The sequence below is a fragment of the Sebastes umbrosus genome, chromosome 23, assembly GCF_015220745.1.
Source record: "Sebastes umbrosus isolate fSebUmb1 chromosome 23, fSebUmb1.pri, whole genome shotgun sequence".
Classification (NCBI taxonomy): domain Eukaryota; kingdom Metazoa; phylum Chordata; class Actinopteri; order Perciformes; family Sebastidae; genus Sebastes; species Sebastes umbrosus.
In genome coordinates, this window is record NC_051291.1 from 2375491 (window position 1) to 2393742 (window position 18252).

General features: G+C 41.4%; 2 protein-coding genes and 1 long non-coding RNA gene across 4 annotated transcripts; 1 reads left to right on the forward strand and 2 right to left on the reverse strand.

Moving 5' to 3' along the window:
• The first annotated feature begins 401 nt into the window (after window positions 1-401).
• Window positions 402-6180, forward strand: cbll1 (Cbl proto-oncogene-like 1, E3 ubiquitin protein ligase). 2 transcript variants are annotated; one of them, XM_037761116.1, is made up of 6 exons: window positions 402-483; window positions 2062-2229; window positions 4151-4257; window positions 4406-4489; window positions 4575-4648; window positions 4814-6180. In XM_037761116.1, the coding sequence occupies exons 1-6, from the start codon at window positions 471-473 to the stop codon at window positions 5826-5828; spliced, it is 1461 nt and encodes a 486-aa protein (XP_037617044.1). In that variant the 5' UTR covers window positions 402-470; the 3' UTR covers window positions 5829-6180. The 2 variants fall into 2 exon arrangements, with proteins under 2 accessions (XP_037617044.1, XP_037617045.1); XM_037761117.1 differs by having other exon boundaries at window positions 413-483; window positions 2065-2229.
• Window positions 6181-7474: 1294 nt separating this feature from the next.
• Window positions 7475-8528, reverse strand: LOC119482961. The gene is made up of 2 exons (XR_005205585.1): window positions 8474-8528; window positions 7475-7773 (listed from the first exon to the last, which is right to left on the reverse strand). It is a non-coding gene; the product is annotated as an uncharacterized LOC119482961 (long non-coding RNA).
• Window positions 8529-9453: 925 nt separating this feature from the next.
• On the reverse strand, window positions 9454-17006 carry slc26a3.1 (solute carrier family 26 member 3). The gene is made up of 18 exons (XM_037761242.1): window positions 16879-17006; window positions 16617-16756; window positions 15214-15324; window positions 14817-14977; window positions 14518-14682; window positions 13963-14115; window positions 13704-13786; window positions 13252-13399; window positions 12435-12548; window positions 12209-12286; window positions 11647-11742; window positions 11434-11540; window positions 11149-11218; window positions 10834-10926; window positions 10643-10738; window positions 10332-10553; window positions 9734-9788; window positions 9454-9626 (listed from the first exon to the last, which is right to left on the reverse strand). The coding sequence occupies exons 1-18, from the start codon at window positions 17004-17006 to the stop codon at window positions 9454-9456; spliced, it is 2193 nt and encodes a 730-aa protein (XP_037617170.1).
• Window positions 17007-18252: the final 1246 nt, after the last annotated feature.

Below are 18252 nucleotides of genomic sequence, written 5' to 3' on the forward strand. Positions count from 1 at the left end.
ATATTACGAGAATAAAGTCATAATATTATGAGAATAAAGTCATAATATTATAAGAATAAAGTCATAATATTACGAGAATAAAGTCATAATATTACGAGAATAAAGTCATAATATTATGAGAATAAAGTCATAATATTATGAGAATAAAGTCATAATATTATAAGAATAAAGTCATAATATTACGAAAATAAAGTTATAGGTTTAGGAAAAACAAATCTTAATATTATGATAATAAAGTCACAAGTTTAAAAGAAAAAAAGACGTAGTATTATGAAAATAAAGTCATATTATTTGCGACTTTTTTCTCATAAAGTTATGACTTTATTTTCGTAATATTACGACTTACAAAAACAAAAACAAAAACCATGAAGTAGAGGAGTAAATAAAAGCAGAGAGTGAGTTTCCTCTTTCCTTCACCTCTTCTCCTCGCCTCCTCCCTCCCACAATGCATTGCGTTGTCTCGTTGGATCATGGACCAGAGCGGTAAGCTAATCACTCAGCAGGGCGGAGGGCAGATAAACTCTTATTATATGGTCTGTTATTCACTATAACACGCTATAAACGATGTGGAATCAACTCCTCAGATAACAACACATCATCCTCTGTAATGACGGGTTGGCTGCGACGTCACGTTCTCCTCCAGAGCAGCTAGATAAAGCATGCTAACCAGGCTAATGTTAGCATGCTAATCATGCTAACATTAGCATGCTAAAAGTTAACTTTAAGTTTCTAAATGAATCTGTAAGTTCACATGTAATGCTGTAACCGAGTTTACTCAGTTAACTACTATTATATTGCATGATAAACTCTGTGTTTACATGCTGTTATTAGCAGCTGTAACAGGCTAGCTGCAGAATGCTACATCACTAACGTTAGCATGATGCTAACTAAGCTAGCTAAGAGCTGAGCTCACTAATGTCATGTTTTCAGTGTTTACTGACATTTAGGAGTCTTTCCTCTTAGTTTATTAGTAATATAATAGTTATAATAAATGAATTGTGATTTCATAACATTAGTCTAATGTTAGCTGGTTACCTGAAAGTTACAATATATTATCAGATGTTTATTTTGTTTATTTGTTTTTGCACAATTTAAAACTACACAACATAACAAAAACAATAAATGAATAATATACAGTGCAAGAAGAGGCAAAAAACCTCCACCTAGAGACAAGATTAATATAAAGAAATAATATGACTACATAATAATGATAACAAACAATAACATTCCCAATCAAAATAAGGGATTGCTAATCTATAATGTCATTTTAAGCCTTGTGGACACAGACGTGGGCTTCTATCACATGCCCTGTCACAGTGCATATTGCACATCCTGACTTCCAGTATCTTTCCCCTCTAAAGCCTCTAAATTCATTTATTTTATATATATCTTTTACAAAAATCATATCAAACAGGTGCACCTCTGACTTAAAGGCCCCATATCATGCTTATTTTCAGGTTCTTATTTGTATTTTGGGTTTCTACTAGAACATGTTTACATGCTTTAATGTTTAAAAAAAAATTATTTTCCTCATCCTGTCTGCTTGAATATACCTGTATTTAACCTCTGTCTGAAACGCTCCGTTTTAGTGCATTTCAATGGAATTGTAACAGAATTGCGTTGCCCGGAAACAGCTTGGGTCCATGTTTACATCCTGTCAGCTGATGTCATTCACATCCACTGCACCAGGAATTAAACTGGGACCCATTTAGAATGTGTACGTTTAAAACTTTGAAATGGTCTAAATATTGTAGATTTGTGACATCACAAATGGACGGAAATCCTAACGGCTTGTTTTCAAAGTTCAGTTTCTGAATACAGCTGCGTGTATTTCTCTGTGGATTAAGCGTTTCGATACTTTCACAGTGTTTCTATAGATTTTAAACCTGCTTTATAATATAAAAGCCATGAAAATGTCACTTTTTAAAATATGGGACCTTTAAATGTTGGCATGTCCTTTGAGTCCATGTAGTATAATTTTGTTGGATATTGGAAATCATTTAACTGTAAGACTCAAAAGCGTTTTTGTTTTTTGTATACTAACGTTACCTTTTCCCCCAGCAGACAACGATCTTCAAGGAAGCGATGGTTCTGGGAGTTTGGGTGGCCCAGATGTTCGCAGACGAATCCCCATCAAACTGATATCCAAGCAGCCCTTAAGGAGCAAACCTCCGCCCCGCGCCCAGAGACCCAGCAGCAGGCCATCTAAAACCGAGGCTGGAGAAGACGGTAGGCACATTCTGCAGTGCACTATTCTGCAGTAGCTAAGATAGTATGGTTAGTGTTAGGGATGGACGATGATATCTGCACGTCATCGGTATTATAAAAGCTTTGAAATTACATGTCAGCATCGGCCAGGAATGAGCCGGGCTCAGTTTTAGATTGAAGATACTGGCATCATATGAAACTAGAAGACCCAAAGAATACATCGGTACCAACCATGTCAAACTAGCTTGTCGTGAAGGAGGTTAAATAACGCTCCAAACTTAGGCTACATTTTGTCGAGGAAAAACTGTCATGGCCATTTTCAAAGTGGTCCCTTGACCTCTGACCTCCAGATCAGTGAATGTAAATGGGTTCTATGGGTACCCACGAGTCTCCCCTTTACAGACAAGCCCACTTTATGATAATCACATGCAGTTTGGGGCAAGTCATAGTCAAGTCAGCACACTGACACACTGACAGTTGTTGTTGCCTGTTGGGCTGCAGTTTGCCATGATATGATTTGAGCATATTTTTTATTCTAAATGCAGTACCTGTGAGGGTTTCTGGATCAATATCTGTCATTGTTCTGTGTTGTTAATTGATTTACAATAATACATATTTACATACATTTGCATAAAGCAGCATATTTGCCCTCTCCCACAATAAGAATATTAAATACTTGACAAATTTCCCTTTAAGGTACATTTTGAACAGATAAAAAATATGTAATTCATTTGCGATTAATTGCGATAAAATATTTTAGTCAATTGACAGCCCTAGTATATACACATACAGACACATATTGGCTTTGACCACATGATTGACTGGCTTTTAATAATTCTGTCAGTTTAATTTTAAAATGTTGACAATTTTGGTCTTTTGTGAGTCCAATAGTCAGTGCATTTCATATATTAGCTCGCTTTTTATAGAAAAGGACGTCTGGCCAAAGGAGGCAAACCGTGTCGCAGATAGCCTGGAGGAGCCTGGCCATGTAAACAATTGCAGATCAGATTGGCGTTTGCAAGTGCAATGTAGTTGTCAAAACATAGCAGGTTCAGGTTTTCCTGGATGGTGGTGGGATCTTATTGGCCTTTTTTATTGCAAAATTGTATAACCTCTCAAGCGGTTTAGTCACTGAACTTGCCTGTGAACATGAGGTAATACAGTAACTGAGCTGTGAGGAAATCATTGAGTGCATACTGTATATACTGTACATAGACATTATGCAGTTTACCTTTGCACCACCAGAGGGTGCCAGTGAATCACCCATCGTTACCATAATAGACCAAAGACTGCCACCCAAATAATCTACAGAGGATCTTACACAATGCAATAGTCTCCTCAAATGTTACATCAAATGCAGTATTACTTGAACATTGATGTTGTGTGCTACAGACTAAAGGGAATATTTGCCACGTTGCCTAATAAATTCATCAGTGTGTGCTAAATTGACCCAGAAAGTTGAGTTCTCTTGCTCGTGCAGCCGTGTCAGCAGTGCCTACATGTACCTGGATTCATTGTGCGCACGCTTCTGACGCCGCTGGATACAGGAAGGACACAGATTTTGCAGCTGCAAACTCATCTTTCTGGGTCAATATAGCAGCACTGAGGAATTTATTGCTTCAATCGACTAAATTTACCATCAACACTGATTGGACATCCACATAAAAGGTGCAGAATTTCCCTTTGGAGAGGAGAAGTATGTCCTAGTAAGACTTCCTAGTTTAAAGGTGATCATGTCAAAACATCAAGTTATGTATATGATATGTGATCTCAGAGAAATAACTTTTAATTTTAGTCGTTGATATTCTAGAGATATACATTGACATCTGGTCACAGCCCTATCAAGACCCTTGGCCACTACTTCGGAGACGATTGAATTAGACTTGGCTTTCTTCTGTTTTTCTGCATCACATCATTAATATTTGTCTCTTGTGTGTTCCAGGTAACTTTGGCTTCAAGCAAGAGGAGAGGTTTGATTGTGGAGCTAAATCTGGCGATGTGTTTGCAACTCAGAGGAGATTCCCCCAGGCACTGTTTTGGGACTATAAGGTACATCACCTGTACAACGCAAAGAAATCATATTACACGGATATGACAAAGACTTGATTGCTAATGTCTTGCACACAGTTCATAATGTAAATGAGTGTGTTTTAATGGTAGTCACTTGTGTTTATTCCCCTCTTTTTTTCACCAACAGTTAAATTTGATCGGAGAAAGGGATGACGTACCAATTCACTTTTGTGATAAATGCGGTCTTCCTATCCAGCTATATGGACGAATGGTATGTATTGTGTTGAACTGACCTTCCTCTGCAGGCAGTCACAGAAACATGTTCATGTGTAACTCCCGTCCTCTTGACTCCTCAGATCCCCTGCAAACATGTTTTCTGTTACGACTGTGCTTTGCTTCATGAGAAGAAAGGAGACAAGATGTGCCCCGGGTGAGACATTTGAACCATTTAAATGAGTTGTGGTGAATATTGCAGCTCCTCCCAACTTTTAACATCATTAATTATAAGTGCGAGATTCTTAGTGGTGAATCACAGTTGTTTCAAAAGTATTTACTTAACTGCTTTGTGTCACTGAACTTGTGTCCCTGTGTCCAGCCTCACCATGTACAACTGTACAGACCCAGTGCAGCGCATCGAGCAGAGCCTGCGTGGTTCCCTCTACATGTGCAGCGTTGTGCCGGGATGCAAGCGCACCTACCTGTCCCAGCGCGACCTGCAGGCCCACGTCAACCACCGCCACATGAGGGCAGCCAAGTCCTCCGCCGGCCGACAGGATTCCGTGCACATGCCCCCTTCGTCCGATGTCCCCGACCGCTTCCGCCTGCCTCCGCCCCACTTACCGAAGAACCACGTTCACCTCCCCAACCCGCTCCAGCACGGCAGCCACGACCCCTACAGTCAGCCGCCGCCGCCCACAGGTCACGACGCCCCGCCCCCGACCGCCGTCGGCCCCGAGACATTCCGCATCGCTACGGTAACGACCCGTAAGCACAGCAACCTCATCACCGTGCCCATCCAAGATGACTCTTCCTCTCGGGACCCGCTCTCTGGTGGGCCAGGCCCAGCTCAGCCCCCCCACCACCACCCCGGGGACTATCCCGGTCAGCCACCTGTCGTGTCCCACTCTCACCACATGATGGCGCCACCGCAGCAGCACTTCGGCCCTCCACCTCCCCCGCCTCCTCCCATCAACCACCCCATGCAGCATCCTCCCCAGGCCTCCGGCACACCACACATGGTGTACAACCAGGCCCCTCCTCCGCCCATGTCCTCAGCTCCGCCACCGATCACTCCTCCACCGGGGCACATCATGAACCAGATGCCCCCCTATATGAACCACCCGCCCCCGGGACCACCACCACAACACAGTGGCCCGCCTGTCAACGCACCCCCGCCCCATCACTACAACCCCAACTCCATGCAGCAGTTCCCCGAAGACCAGGGCACCCTCAGTCCCCCGTTCAGCCAGCCAGGAGGGCTCAGTCCTGGGATGTGGCCCGCTCCGAGAGGACCCCCACCTCCACGAATGCAGGGTCCTCCTCTCCCCCAGGCGCCGATGCCTGGACAGCACCACCCAGACCAGGGCCGCTACCGGCCTTATTATCAGTAAACTGCCAACAGTGTCATTCTGTTCCATACCACTTTGTCTGAATAATGTGATAGTAGACCTCAGGGTTCTAGGACTTTCATTTTGATAAGACATTTGCCCCGAAGCAGATGTGCTGCACCTTTTAGTTAAGTGTACTGAACATACAATAGACTTGCAGAAGAGCACCAATGCCCCCTTTTTTTTTTTTAATAATAGCGTATGGTAAATATTTCTGTATATATGTCAGCTGATTTCACGCATATGTACTGTACATCGAAAGACGCTAACTATGTCTCAATAAATTTTTAACGGCAGATGTGCATCTCATCTTTGTTTGGTATGATGACTGATGAAGGATCACCTGCTGGGTCGACTGCTTTGGAGGTTATTTATTTGAAGCTTTCTCAGAAGACATTTTGGTGATTAAAGCAGGCTTTATGAAAGAAGACCCTTTGGAAGAAACCCTAATGTGTTATTCTGTCAAAGCTTATGTCCCCCCAGGTTGAAGTAGTACTTCTTCTTCTCATATGTCTTTATCAGTTTGCTTTTCAATCAAAGTCCAATTAAAGCAGCAGTAGGCAGAATGTTTTTGGCATCGTTGGGCAGAGAAGAATCCATAATAACCTTTCAGCATATTGTAATTCAAGTGTTTTGAGAGAAAGGCTCACAAACTTTCTAATTTTTACCGGTTAACAGTACACTACAAGATGATTCTGAAAACATTTGAGGAGAGAAATAGGCATTACAGTAACAGAATATTGATTCATAGTTGATCAGCGCTGCCTAGTTTGATCGGAGTTCAGCTCTGATTGGTTGTTTTCCTCCGGTCTGTGAACTCTTGTAGATGCCGTTAGGAACACCGGAGGACACCGGAGGAACATGCTCATGCACTACTGTCAGGATATAGTGACCGTTTTATAAAAATAACTACAATTCTACCCACTGCTGCTTTAAAGAGGACCTATTATGCTTTTATGATTTTTTTTCTCTTTCCTTTAGTGTGTGATATAGTTTTTTTTCATGCCTGTAAAAGGTCTGCAAAGTTACAAAGTCCACACCAAAGGGAGTTCCTCTCCTCCACAGAAACACTGCTCCTGAACTGCCTGAAACGACTCGCTTGAAGTCCCGCCTTTTCTTCTGTAACGTGGTGATGTCACCAAGTAACACATTCTACCTAGCAGCCAATTTGGCACGCCCTCAAACAAAGCTAGTTTGTTTTTGAAGCGTGTTTTTGAACATTAAAGCATGTAAACATGTTCTAGTAGAAACCCAAAATATGAGTATGCATCTGAAAATAAGCACGATAGGTCCTCTTTAACACACGGCATGGTTAGTAGGCTACTAAAAAGTGATGTTTTCATTCTGTCTGGTGTAGTAAACACGACAGGACTTTGCGCTCGCTGTTTATCAGGGATGAGCTCATACTTTGGCAGTTGTTGGTCTTTTCTTCGAGTCCTTTTATCGCTTAAAAACTTTCAGTGTTTGTTTAGAAAAAGGTTTCAAACCTCGCTCTGTATGTCAATATGTGATGTGCAGTGATGCCTTTGTTTATCTTATTCTATAAATTTAGCTTATGTTTAAAAACCTGCAGATATTCTGAGTGAGATGTCACATTTGTGGAGTATTTAAGATGTATTTGATGAACACATTTAACACCAAATTCTGTGTTTAATCTTGAAAATGTATTGCATTTATTGAAAGAACAGTATATAAAAGGTCACTACAGTAGTAACAAGTCACGTGACAACAGACACTGGATCACCTATAAAAATCACATGATGAACTTCAATAGCTAAACAGCATTTTCAAAATAAAAGTCACTAAATATGCAAAACATTTTGTTTTAACTGTGTTGTAGTATGGAGAGTGCAGTATGGTACGGTATAATTAAAAGCAATTATATGTGGTCTTTTTTGGAAAGATGTTCGTGGAGACGGTTGCTCTTCTAGAGATGGGCTTCTCTTAACTGTAGAAAAAAGAAAACAGCGTGTCAGGGTTGTAAAACTTGAAGGAAGCATTATAAGTGCTATAATACACAGGATGACTCACACAGACTTTTATCTACTCCATTAAAAGTCTGGTGTTGCATAATGTTTTGGTTAAAGACATAATTGGTCCCCATACACCCGTCTCAGATATGTAGTTTCAAGAAGTTTCCAAGGTGTTTTTTTCCTGCTTCTATTACATTCTGATCAGCATCCAAATGTATATTAATAAGGTTATAACCGTACAAGACATATGTTTGATATTCATTCCTTTTTAATATGCATTTAAAGTGTGAAGCTTCCCAATGAGTCAGCCACGATCAACTTAAAGTAACTTTAAATGGTAAATGGACTTTCTAGTCCTCCAGGCATCAAAGCTCATGGACACAAGTATCTTGCTGAAGGACACTTTGACATGTGGACCGGAGGAGCCGGGGATCGAACCGCTGACCTTCTGACCTCTGTGTTGGCTATAACACAACCAATTTTAACACTCTACCTGCTACATGTAAGGGTGCTGGAAGGTGTATAAATACCACGATATTACACAGATATTCCGCGTGTCATTTGTACGCCACGCAAACTTCTGCAGTTAACTTTAGGCAACAAAACCACCAACTTAGGTTCAGGCAAGAAAGCCATAATGTTTGGGCTTAAAATAAGTATGTAAACTACACTCACCGGCCACTTTATTAGGTACACCTTGCTAGTACCGGGTGGTCTTCTGCTGCTGTAGCCCATCTGCTTCAAGGTTGGACGTGTTGTGCGTTCAGAGATGGTATTCTGCATACCTTGGTTGTAACGAGTGGTTATTTGAGTTACTGTTGCCTTTCTATCATCTCCAACCACTCTGCCCATTCTCCTCTGACCTCTGACATCAACAAGACATTTCCGTCCACACAACTGCCGCTCACTGGACATTTTCTCTTTTTCGGACCATTCTCTGTAAACCCTAGAGATGGTTGTGCGTGAAAATCCCAGTAGATCAGTTTTTGAAATACTAAGACCAGCCCGTCTGGTACCAACAACCATGCCACGTTCAAAGTCACTTAAATCCCCTTTCTTCCCCATTCTGATGCTCGGTTTGAACTTCAGCAAGTCGTCTTCACCACGTCTAGATGCCTAAATGCATTGAGTTGCTGCCATGTGATTGGCTGATTAGCTATTTATGTTAACAAGCAATTGAACAGGTGTGCCTAATAAAGTGGCTGGTGAGTGTAAGTAAAATCCGTTCGAAAACAACCATGGAAAACACGTCACGAACGTCATTAAAGAACCACACTACTAGATGCCGCTAAGTCCTACGCACTGCACCTTTAATGTCAGTGTTATTCCATGCATAAAAAGGAAACAGATTACATTACGAATTGTGTTTCACTTCATTTCATTGATTTCTTTTAATTTAGGCATATTAAAATCCTCTATACTTCTCTTCTAATTATATCAAAGGAATTAAACTTTCTATTATAATGACCCCGTGACCTCTCCTCTAGTGCCGCCCTGATGTCTTTAGCTCCATGACTCATAGGACTAAAAGAAAAAGAAACATTAGTGCGTTCTCTATGTCCAACACTTCTATACTGTGGGTTATAATGAACATTGAGGCTTCTAGGGACCAATAGAAGTGATTTATATAAAGCATCCAGTACAGAAACAATGATCTAAATAGTATTTATAGCATAAACAGCTTCCCTTACCACCCAGCCTCTACTTTTGTCCTCCTTGTGTTTTTCGAACACGTGCAGCATGGCGTCATGAATGGTCGGGAAGAACATGGAGGTCAGAATCTCGTTGTCGAAGAACATGCAGCCGTGTAGTTTCTCCAGGATGTACACTGTCGACACGTGGGAAGCATGTTATGGGTTTTCACAGTATCGTAGTATTATTCATCTCGTGCTCAGTGTACGTGTGTCGTCACAATGTGAAGAGTCTACAACTCACCATCACAGGAAACAATGTAAACTTCCACATCAACACGGATGAACTCTTTGAGTGTCTGAGGAGAATACAGGGAGTTTAGTATATAAAGCGTGTCTAGTATATAAAGTGTTTGTCAATTTAAAACGTAATTTTTGCGAGTCAAGTTTGTTGTAAAACTGTTGAAGTATCAGACTGTGAAAATACGTAATTAGAAAGACGACACCCAAAAGTCGCGTAAGTGACGTCTCTCTCTCTGAAGCTACGATGTCTGTGTGTTTCCTACTGGGATGAACTCACACCAGCAACGGTTCCACTCGTTCTTTCTCCTCCCGGCTGATTAAAAAGACCATAGGTCACTGGATAAGACACATCAGGTAAGATGGCGTTACACCTGCGCGTGGTCATAGCTACACACAAAACTAAACAAAACTAAATGATGCTACGACAAACTGAGACTTTCTTGACCTGCAAAATTATCTTTTAAATTAACAATCATGTGTGTGATTGCGGCGCAATTCAAACAGGATCAAAAGATTATTTGTCTCTTGTCCCACGTTGGTCCACCGGAAGTGACGGGATCTCGTCTCTCCATGTGGGAGCTCCCTGAATGACTTGGTACCGTTTTGAGTCCCTTCAGAGCGGAGATGTCCAGGAAGGAGACAGCAGAGAAGTCCAGGATCAGGCTGTGGAGGTCCACTCTGGGAACGCTGATGTCAGCGGGAAGCTCGGCATTCCAGTTCACCTGGAAAGGAAGGCCGCTGTGGTCGGAGGGCTGATCCAACTCCTCCGCGTTCATGCGAGACTCATCAGTCGTCTGGCGGTATAAACCCATTGAGCCTTTCTGTTTGACAGACGTAGGAAAGAAGGCTTAAAGCTTGTTGGAAGAACACATTGAAGTTCTAGTATAGGTCTACTATATTCAGGTCTCACATTTGTAACGTCATCGTCCTTTTTCTGCCACAGTTTCTTGATTTTCTCAAGAGCCTTGTTCCTCTTCCTCAGAACCCTCAGAGGGTTGAACCCAACCTGGAACGACCAACGTGTTGGCGTTATGTTCATACATACATTATTTATCTGATAAAAACAAACTGAAGCAGAAGATGGAGATGTGTCGCACATACAGCTTCTACAAGCTTGTCCTTGAAGAACTCAACGTTGGCGAAGAAGATAGGCGAAGGTATCCGGAAGATTTTTACTCCCCTTGGTTCAACTATCTGAGAAGGGAAGCATCACGATGAAACAAAGGAAATTCAGAAGGATATTATTGTTGGTTTGTTTGTCTGATTGTCAGCAGGATTATGGAAAAACTACAGGCCGTGAAACTTGGTGGAAGGGTGTAGCATGTGCAAAGGACGAACCCATTACATTTTGGAGCGGATCCGGCCTCTGGAATCGGTCTGATCTCTCCGAGTGCCCTTCCAGTTTAACATACTTACATGCTGGTAATCTTTGCGATCTTTGTAGAGGTCGGTCCCCGGGATGTTGGCCAAGACGGAACAGCGGGGGCTAGAAAGACATGAAATAAATACAGAACTTGGGATCCTGCTACCATTTTGCATCTTAACAATACAATACGGTCGGTTTTGACTTTTGGCCCGTGGCCCACTACTGAGCTCCAGTTTTTGCTATCCAAGGGAAAAGGTTTGGGCACCCCTGCCCTAAATGCTACACACTGTCAGTTTCCATAATACAAAACTACCAATAATAACTTATGTCATTACAATTGAGTCCTGAAGACGACAGTGAGCAGCTCCACCCCCAAGCCCACCGCCAGACCGAGATCCAGTCCCAGCAGGGTGGCACCCAGACACGTTCCCACCCACACCACCTGCACACAAACACCTGCAGGTCAGTAACAAGGAAATGACCATGTAAATACTGTACAGCTTAGTTCTGGCAGTGATGTGATCTATAAGACATTTTGAAACACCTACACATTCAGGTTTGTCCCTCCTCCACAGGTACGGGATCTCTCTGAACTGCATCAGCATGCCCTTCAGGTTGACGATGACCAAGGCACCCAGGACGGACTGGAGCGAGGTCAAATATTAAAGGAAAAACGTTTAGACTTATAGGTGTACAATCACAACTGAGCTTACTCCAGAAAAATTTAAAATTCTCTCATAAAACAAGGGCTTGTTTTAACGCCAAACGCATTAACGCAATCTATCTTTCAGAGGTTGTAGCGGGCTCAAATTTAAAGCTAGAGTGAAGATACTGGTATCATAAGAAACTAGAAAACCTGATGAATCACTTGGTACCAACCCTCATACTACCTCATTCTAGCTTGTCATGGAGGAAGCTAAATAACGCTCCAAACTTACACTAAAAATGTCAAGGAAAAACGGTCATAGCCGTTTTCAAAGGGGTCCCTTGACCTCTGACCTCCAGATATGTGAATGAAAATGGGTTCTATGGGTACCCACGAGTCTCCCCTTTACAGACATGCCCACTTTATGATAATCACATGCAGTTTGGGGGCATGGTGAGTCTTACCCTGGGAAGCGGCTCCAGCAGGAAGCCGAGTGCCACAGTTACAATCATCGCCATCATGGCTGAGATCAGCCCAGCAACCTGCATTTGTAAAAAAAAAAAAAAAAAAGTTAATATTTCATTTTAACATGCCAATGAGGAAAAAAGAACGTCATATAAACCAAGATTGTAAAATTACAATAAACCATCATGACCCAGTAAAACAAGTGAAATTGGCTTCCTTCCTGACCTGCGTTTTGCCTCCTGAGCTCTCCTGCACCGCCGTCCTGGAGAGCGCCGTGCTGGCTGCAAACGACTTGAAGGTCGCACCGAATATGTTGCTCACCCCAAATGCAATGAGCTCCTGGGATGGAGCAATGAATAGTTAAGTTACTACAATAAGCCTATAAATACTTGAACATCCTAAAATGTGTTTATATTTCAAAGCACATGTATCTTTTCCTATGCAAAATGTTAAATTCATTAATCTGTATCTATGTCTTATTTTGATAATTATGTGTTTGTTGGCTTTTCTATTTTTTATTTATTTTATTTATTTTATTTATTTTATTTATTTTATTTATTTTATTTATTTTATTTATTTTATTTATTTTATTTATTTATTTTATTTTTGTTTTATGTATTTATTTTTTATTTTTTATTTTTTATTTTTTATTTTGTATTTTTTATTTTGCTCTTGGTTATTTACATTATTATTTTTTTATTTATTTGGCATTGGGGGGTGTGAGAAAGTGAAAATGCTCTGTGTTAAATATCTGTGAATAATATTCTTTTTCTTGAATAAAAATATTATAAAAAACAACAAAAAAGTTACCACTCTCGCAATGAAAGAACGAGTCTGTTTGACCTTGTTTGTTTTTTTACGTGCAACACATGAAAGCTCAAACACATCCTTGAGATAAAAGCAATATTCACCGTGATTTTATATCTTCATGACCAAAATTACGAGGAGTCTTATTCCCGTACTCGTTTAGTATCAGTAACCAATTAACTCTGTTTCTTCTGCCAGAGCCAGACGAGGAAAGACCGGGTTTAATGTAACTCACCTGGTTCCCATCAATGGTGTAATCGTGTTTGATGGAGTAGACTTTGGCCACAGAGAAGGCGACAGCAAAGCCTACTATGGCGATGGGAAAGGCCTCCACGGCGCCCTCCTGGAAGATTTCTATATTGGGTGCAATGGGAGCCTCGTACCTGAAAGATAAATGTGTTTAATTGAACATGTATAGAATCTGAACAGCAGTAAAAAGTAGCTTATTGTATTTCAAGTTCGACTACAGATAGAAATATTATATATATATAATATATAGCTTATGACGAGTTTATAAACGGCTCATTCTAAGGTAACAAAAACGCAACGATTCTTATTATCAGGTGATTATACACTAAAGAAAACATGCTTATTAATATCATATTCCATTTCTGACCTCCTAAATGCTTCACACTGGCCCTCTAAAGTTTAAACTAAAGGAGTAGAAGTGTAGAACTTGAAACTTACCCACTAACCATTTTGCCAACAACCCCAACATCAAATCTCGTCTCGAAGTTGAAGCCGTAGGATATCCCACAAGCTATGATAGTCTGTGAAGACACCGGAGAGACAAACAACTCTCAAATCCCACGTATCAGAGCTTCCTTGAATGCACCAACCAGTTACAATGATGGTGTTAATTAACAAATAAACTGTTATACCTGGGGAAAATGGTAATAATGTAAAGTATACATGACTTGTGTGCAAGAGGAGCATCATCCCTCACCACGATGACCTCTATGGGGATGGGAACAGGCAGCTTGGCTTTGTATTTGTCGTTCAGCTCCTTCACAATGTACACCAACACCATGATCGCGATGGACATCACCAGGTCACAGATGTTGGTGGACGTGATCTGGACGAAGACCTTCTCCAAAGTCTGCACAAAAGAAGCAAACACACTTTACTCTGTAATGTATTATTTAGTTTTACATCACAGCTCAGGAAGGTAAAATTCCAAGACAAGTGTGTCTTGTCTTGGAATTTTGACGATACGGAAATCATAAAAAGGCCATATAAGTGTAATTTGGACACTGGTTTTGAGCCAGAACTCATTCAGTCGACAGTGTGCGACGGTGTACTTTGATACATCAGATGAGAGCAGATTGGCAGTAAAAACAAAAAAGATTATGCACTTTTTTAAAGATTAAAACTACTGGAGATCAATCATTCAATCATTTCTTCATTTAACTTTAACAGTTCAATTGCAATCTCCGCTCGTTCCAAATATATAATTGCATAGACCATAATAACAAAACTGTCGGATATATCCTGGACTTACATATATGATAGAGAGTGGACCGCTGATGCCCGGAACGTTCAACCCCAACACAAACTTCAGCTGGGACACCACGATGTGGAGTGCAGCCGCTGTGGTGAAGCCGGACACCAGAGTGTCGGACAGGTACATGACAATAAAGCCCACCTGCAGGACACCCATAGCCAGCTGCATGGGGAAAAAGCCATGGGAACCTTGGTTTGAAAGTTCTTTAGCACATGCAGTATGGTATGGTATGGTATGGTGTGGTATGGTATGGTATGGTATGGTAGGCCGATGGTATGGTATGGAGTGACATCTACCTGGAAAATCCCCATGAGAAAGGTCATAGAGGAGGCCACCAGGACTCTCTGCTGGTCCATGCTCAGGCCTTCAAAGCCGGTTATGTTGGCCGGAGGTCCGACGTCAGGCACCAGACGGGTCACCACAGCTCCCACCATCAGGCTCAGGACTGGGAAGGAACCTGCATAAAAGTGGGTGTCGATGGGTGGGGAGACAAGCCGTATCACAACCAATCTTATATCCTCTTGTCAGATGATAAGATCCATAACTTTTCAAAACAGGCTTTTTTAAGTGATCTGTTTATGCTTGATGAAATGGTGATAATTAAAGAGGTTTGTCCCAAAGTGCTATTTATTTTTCACTTGTTATAGAGAAAAAATAAGATATTCGATAGTGACTCAGCATTGCATGACATACCTACAGATATATGCCTTGAAGTACCGAAGAAGAAGTACGTCAGCATGGGGAAGAAAGCCGTGTAGAGGCCGTAGCTCGGAGGCAGCGAGGCCAGCAGAGAGAAGGCCAGTCCTGAGTGACACCACAGCAGCAAAAACAACAAACACAGAATGAAGATTTCAATAATAACGGACATTTTGCACGTCAAATATCTCTGGAAAAAACGAATGAAACAAACAAAAAGACTTTTTTTTCTGCCACATAAATTGTACATGAGCTGCAACCTATAGACCTCGGGACAGTCAGAAGCAACTGCTCAGAGGATCTGAGTGTCCTCGATAAAAGATGTGGTTTTAAAAGGTCTCAGAGATAAGTCGGAGCTTGCCCATTTAACGATTTATATGTTAATAATAAAATCTTAAAATCAATCCTAAAATGCACATGGAGCCAGTGAAGAGAAGCCAGAATAGGTGGAGATGTGCTCACGTTTACGTGTACCAGTTAAAAGACGAGCTGCCGACAAAGAGGCTTGGCTAACAGCAACGTAAAGTGCATTACAATAATCAAGACTTGTGGTGATAAAAGCATGCATTACCTTTTCAAAATCATTAAAAGATAAAAAGGACTTAACCCTGGATAAAAGCCACAGTTGGAAAAAACTTGATTTCACAACTGAGTTTATTATTATTTCTCATTGAGCTTAAGAAAATGTAAAGCCATCCAGTCTTTGATGTCTTTGAGACAGGCTAGCAATGTGCCCAAACAGTCTGAGTTATTATTTTTTTTCAAGGGCAGGTACAGCTGTGTGTCATCTGCAAAGAGGTGGAAGGATATTCCATACTTTCGAGTAATGGACCCCAGTGGAAGCATGAACAAGGAAAACTAAATCGGACCAAGTATAGAGCTTTGGGGGACTCCACATGGGAGAAGAGATGACTGTTTTCCAATATCCAGTAACAATGCTGATCCTAGTGTTGGCTTTTCCTGCTTCAGCAAAAGCGGGTCGGTGCCGGGGCTGAGGCAGGAAGAGAAACGTTATCGTGTCTCGACTGCGCCCGCAGGGAGACACCGGCACCGGGTCAGAGACGATAACGTTTCTCGCTGCGGAGCCCCGTCACTTCACAAGACATGGAAAACTTCTGTTGGTCTGGAGGAGCTGCAGCAGTTATTTCTGCACAAACGTCCACTGTACATTCACTACATATTCTCAGAGCTAAACTAACTCTTCTGCAGTGTGTAGTGTGTAGTGTGCACGCATGCTCGTCTAGACGTGGAGCGAGACATTTATACGCTTAAAAAGATACAAACAGTCCCTTTAAGCTTACTTATCTATATCTGTTCTTGTACTTCCTTTAGCTACTGCAACTCTTTCAATTCCTCTCCGTGTGGGATCAATAAAGTTTGATCTCATCCCGCTCCCTCACCTTGCATAATGGCCACCATTCCAGTGCTGATCCCAGACACAACATCTCCAAGCAGCCACTCTCTGACTCTGTAGATCCTTATCCAGCCGATGATGGGCAGAAGAGAGAGCACGGCGTTCTTGGCACGTTTTGAATCACAGCTGGATTTAACAGAAATAAAAAAAAATCTTTTTTGCACTTGAAAGTTTGAATTTCATCAAAACCCCTCAGACTTATTTTGCAGAAGATTTAAAGAAATGTCTAAAGACCCGGGTTCACTTACGTCAGATACTCCTTCACATGGTCCAGGATGGTTTTGCGCACCCTGGGGGTTTTCTCATAGTCTTCATCAAAGCTGTCCTCAGAGTACACAGGTCTGGCCACCGCATATTGTCTCCTCAAAGTCACCATCCTGACACCTCTGGGGGTGTCTTGAGGAATCCCAGTACAGTATAATGTGTGAAAGGTTCTGGAGAGAATAAACCTTTGCCCGTTGCTTTCCTGAGCAGCGCTGTGCAGTCTGTGTTTATCTAATCTGTGATCTGAGATCAATCTCATCACTATGTCAGTTTTGTCTCCGCTCTGTTCAATCATTAACACGGATTTATGATTCATTGTGTTGATATGTCGTTTTTAATTGGTTCAGACACTTTGAAACTGAGGTTACGGACGAGAGGCATCCTCACATGTTTTTGTTTAGTTTCAGAGAGCTTTTGAAATGTTCTTTATATTAGAAGTTTGATCTAAGACTGCAGAGTCAATGATGCACTAATCACAACTTCAGATGCATTTACTGAGCCTTCCTTTCACTAGGGCTGTCAATTGAATAAAATATTTAATCATGATTAATATCATGATTGTCCATAGTTAATTGATAAATTATTTTTTATCTGTTCAAAATGTACCTTAAAGTAAGATTTGTCAAGTATTTAATACTCTTATCAACATGGGAGTGGACAAGTATGCTGCTTTATACAAATGTATGTATATATTTATTATTGTTAAATCAATTAACAACATAAAACAATGACAGATATTGTCCAGAAACCCTCACAGTACTGCATTTAGCATAAACAATATGCTCAAATCATAACATGGCAAACTGCAGCCCAACAGGCAACAACAGCTGTCAGTGTGTCAGTGTGCTGACTTGACTATGACTTCTGTCCTCCTAAATGCTGCACACTGTGGTTTAGTGGTGCATATTCCTATATTCACAAACAAGGTTATAATTAAAGGAGCAGTGTGTAGGATTTGGAGGTATCTAGTGGTGTGGTTGCAGATTACAACCAACTGAGTACCCCTCCGCTCACTCCTCCCTTTCCAAGACTGCGGTAACGTGAGCCGCCGAGTGCAAAACCGTGGTAACGCTGTTCACCTCGCTCAAAGGCTATCTATACTATAATAACTTTACTTCAGGAGCAGCGGACGTCAGACGGCGGCTGGCGGTACCACGGCTTTGCACTCTGCGGCTCATGTTGGCGCAGTTTTACAAGCATGCCGGAGAACTACGGTGGCTTTCAGGTAACGTGAAAATGCAAAAGGCACTCTCTCTAGAGCCGAAAACAAAACGAAAACACAACGACTCTTACTTTGAGGTGATTATACACTAATGAAAACAGTTGAATATTATATTCTATTTCTGCTAATAGATCCC

What these genes read in the sequence shown, in the direction of transcription:
- cbll1 (XM_037761116.1), top strand. An exon ending in CACTGTTTTGGGACTATAAG is followed by an intron (nt 4,258 to 4,405) that starts GTACATCACCTG and finishes TTTCACCAACAG; the next exon opens with TTAAATTTGATCGGAGAAAG. An exon ending in GGAGACAAGATGTGCCCCGG is followed by an intron (nt 4,649 to 4,813) that starts GTGAGACATTTG and finishes CCCTGTGTCCAG; the next exon opens with CCTCACCATGTACAACTGTA.
- slc26a3.1 (XM_037761242.1), bottom strand. Translation starts at nt 17,006, where the DNA reads ATGGTGACTTTGAGGAGACAATATGCGGTGGCCAGACCTGTGTACTCT. An exon ending in TCCCCATAGAGGTCATCGTG is followed by an intron (nt 13,787 to 13,962) that starts GTGAGGGATGAT and finishes GTGTCTTCACAG; the next exon opens with ACTATCATAGCTTGTGGGAT. An exon ending in ACACCATTGATGGGAACCAG is followed by an intron (nt 12,549 to 13,251) that starts GTGAGTTACATT and finishes GCTCCATCCCAG; the next exon opens with GAGCTCATTGCATTTGGGGT.